Here is a 1,417-nt window from a genome sequence, read left to right on the forward strand (position 1 = left end):
CAGAAACCGATTCTGTGGTTGAGTTGGCCTTACAATCCCTAATTCCCGTCAAATTAGGTTGCTACTTTCCATTTCCAGCTGCTAATTTTAGGGTGTCATTCTACCCTCAGCATCCTAGGCGACCTGACAGCCAGGTAAGAGACTGTGGGGTGGGGGGAACCAGGGCAAGAAAGGGAGGATGCAATCAGAAGATCAAAAGAGTGATAAGGGAGAATCTAAGGGCACCCTAGGACCAAAAAACTGAGGGAGAGAGGTTCAGGGAGTAGCCTTGGAGGGAGATCTGTAACCCAATCTTGGGATCCTTGCAGTGATGTTGGTGTGGAGCTCCCCTTGATCCTGATGCATCCAAAGCCATCAAACGGTGAGTGACCAGGTGGGACTCACAGGAACAGTGGTCCCGAGGGTTGGGGACCAAGCAATTCTGATTTCACGAATCTAGGACTGGCAGTTTGCGTAGAGATTCTGTAGCAGTAGGTAGGTTGGGTGAATAGCTTTGCAGGGCAATTGTGTGTATGCGTGTGTGCACACGTGCATGTGTGTATGTATTGTGTATGTATGAGAGGGAGATGGTCAAAAAGGGAGAGGGAAGAGTAACAAGACATTTCTTCAGGGAACTTAATGGCTTTAATCCACATTTCCTTCCCTCTCTATGCTCATTACAGAGGCTGCTAGGTAAGAAAATGTGAGGCCTGGAAACCCCGCCCCCCACCCCTTTCCCCACTGCCACTCTCCATTTTATGACAATGGAAATGTTAAAAAGCTTCCCTGGAGTGTTTTCAATAGGTGTGCAGTGGAAACATATGGTTTAACTTCGTGTCGTAGTTTAGTAGTGCTTTTCATAAGCCCCTTTCCCTTTTTGCATCCCCCGCCGTCCACCTCCTGCTTTTCTCCCAGTTGTCATCCTTCACCCTCATCCCTTCCAGTCTTTTCTTTTTACCCTGCCTCCTAGCCCTTACTTCTCGTTTTTCATTTTCCCATGCCTTCTCTCCTTCCCACCCCCCATTCTTATTTCCCCTCTGAGGGGGGCACTTTTGAGTTGGGAGATTGGGGAAGGAATGAAGGAAACAAGCCCAGTGTGGTCTATGTGGGGTGGGGGCAGCTGAGAGGGGGTGAGGGTCTGAGCTGAGTGGCAAGGAAGGGATCACTGCTCTGGGGTCAGGAAATGGGAGTGGATGATGCTCAGAGTTGTTCCTAACCTTCCGTTCCCTTCTGATGCTTCTGCAAGCTCTGAGGACATAGTCATCGAGGAGTTTGCTCAGCAGGAACCCAGTGGAGAGAGCCAGGAGGCTTTGGCAGCTGAGGGGAATGAGGGCAGCTGAGCGCCTGGCTCCAGTACCTACGTGTGGGAGCCCCCTGCAACACTCAATAAATCAGCTTGTCCGATGTGCCTTCTGATCTCTTTGGTACTTCCTCCTCT

General features: G+C 50.4%; 1 protein-coding gene across 1 annotated transcript in view; it reads left to right on the forward strand.

The window, feature by feature from the left end:
* The window catches only part of ARR3 (arrestin 3, retinal (X-arrestin)), a 12,090-nt gene extending 10,696 nt beyond the window's left edge, over window positions 1-1,394 (forward strand). Inside the window, exons 12-15 of the mRNA XM_010832129.1 lie at window positions 111-134; window positions 309-361; window positions 663-672; window positions 1,226-1,394. Coding sequence (XP_010830431.1) covers window positions 111-134; window positions 309-361; window positions 663-672; window positions 1,226-1,319 — 181 coding nt within the window. The 3' untranslated portion in view covers window positions 1,320-1,394. The remainder of the gene's footprint in view (window positions 1-110; window positions 135-308; window positions 362-662; window positions 673-1,225) is intronic.
* Window positions 1,395-1,417: the final 23 nt, after the last annotated feature.

Source organism: Bison bison, unplaced genomic scaffold (assembly GCF_000754665.1).
Source record: "Bison bison bison isolate TAMUID 2011002044 unplaced genomic scaffold, Bison_UMD1.0 scf7180017864537, whole genome shotgun sequence".
Classification (NCBI taxonomy): domain Eukaryota; kingdom Metazoa; phylum Chordata; class Mammalia; order Artiodactyla; family Bovidae; genus Bison; species Bison bison.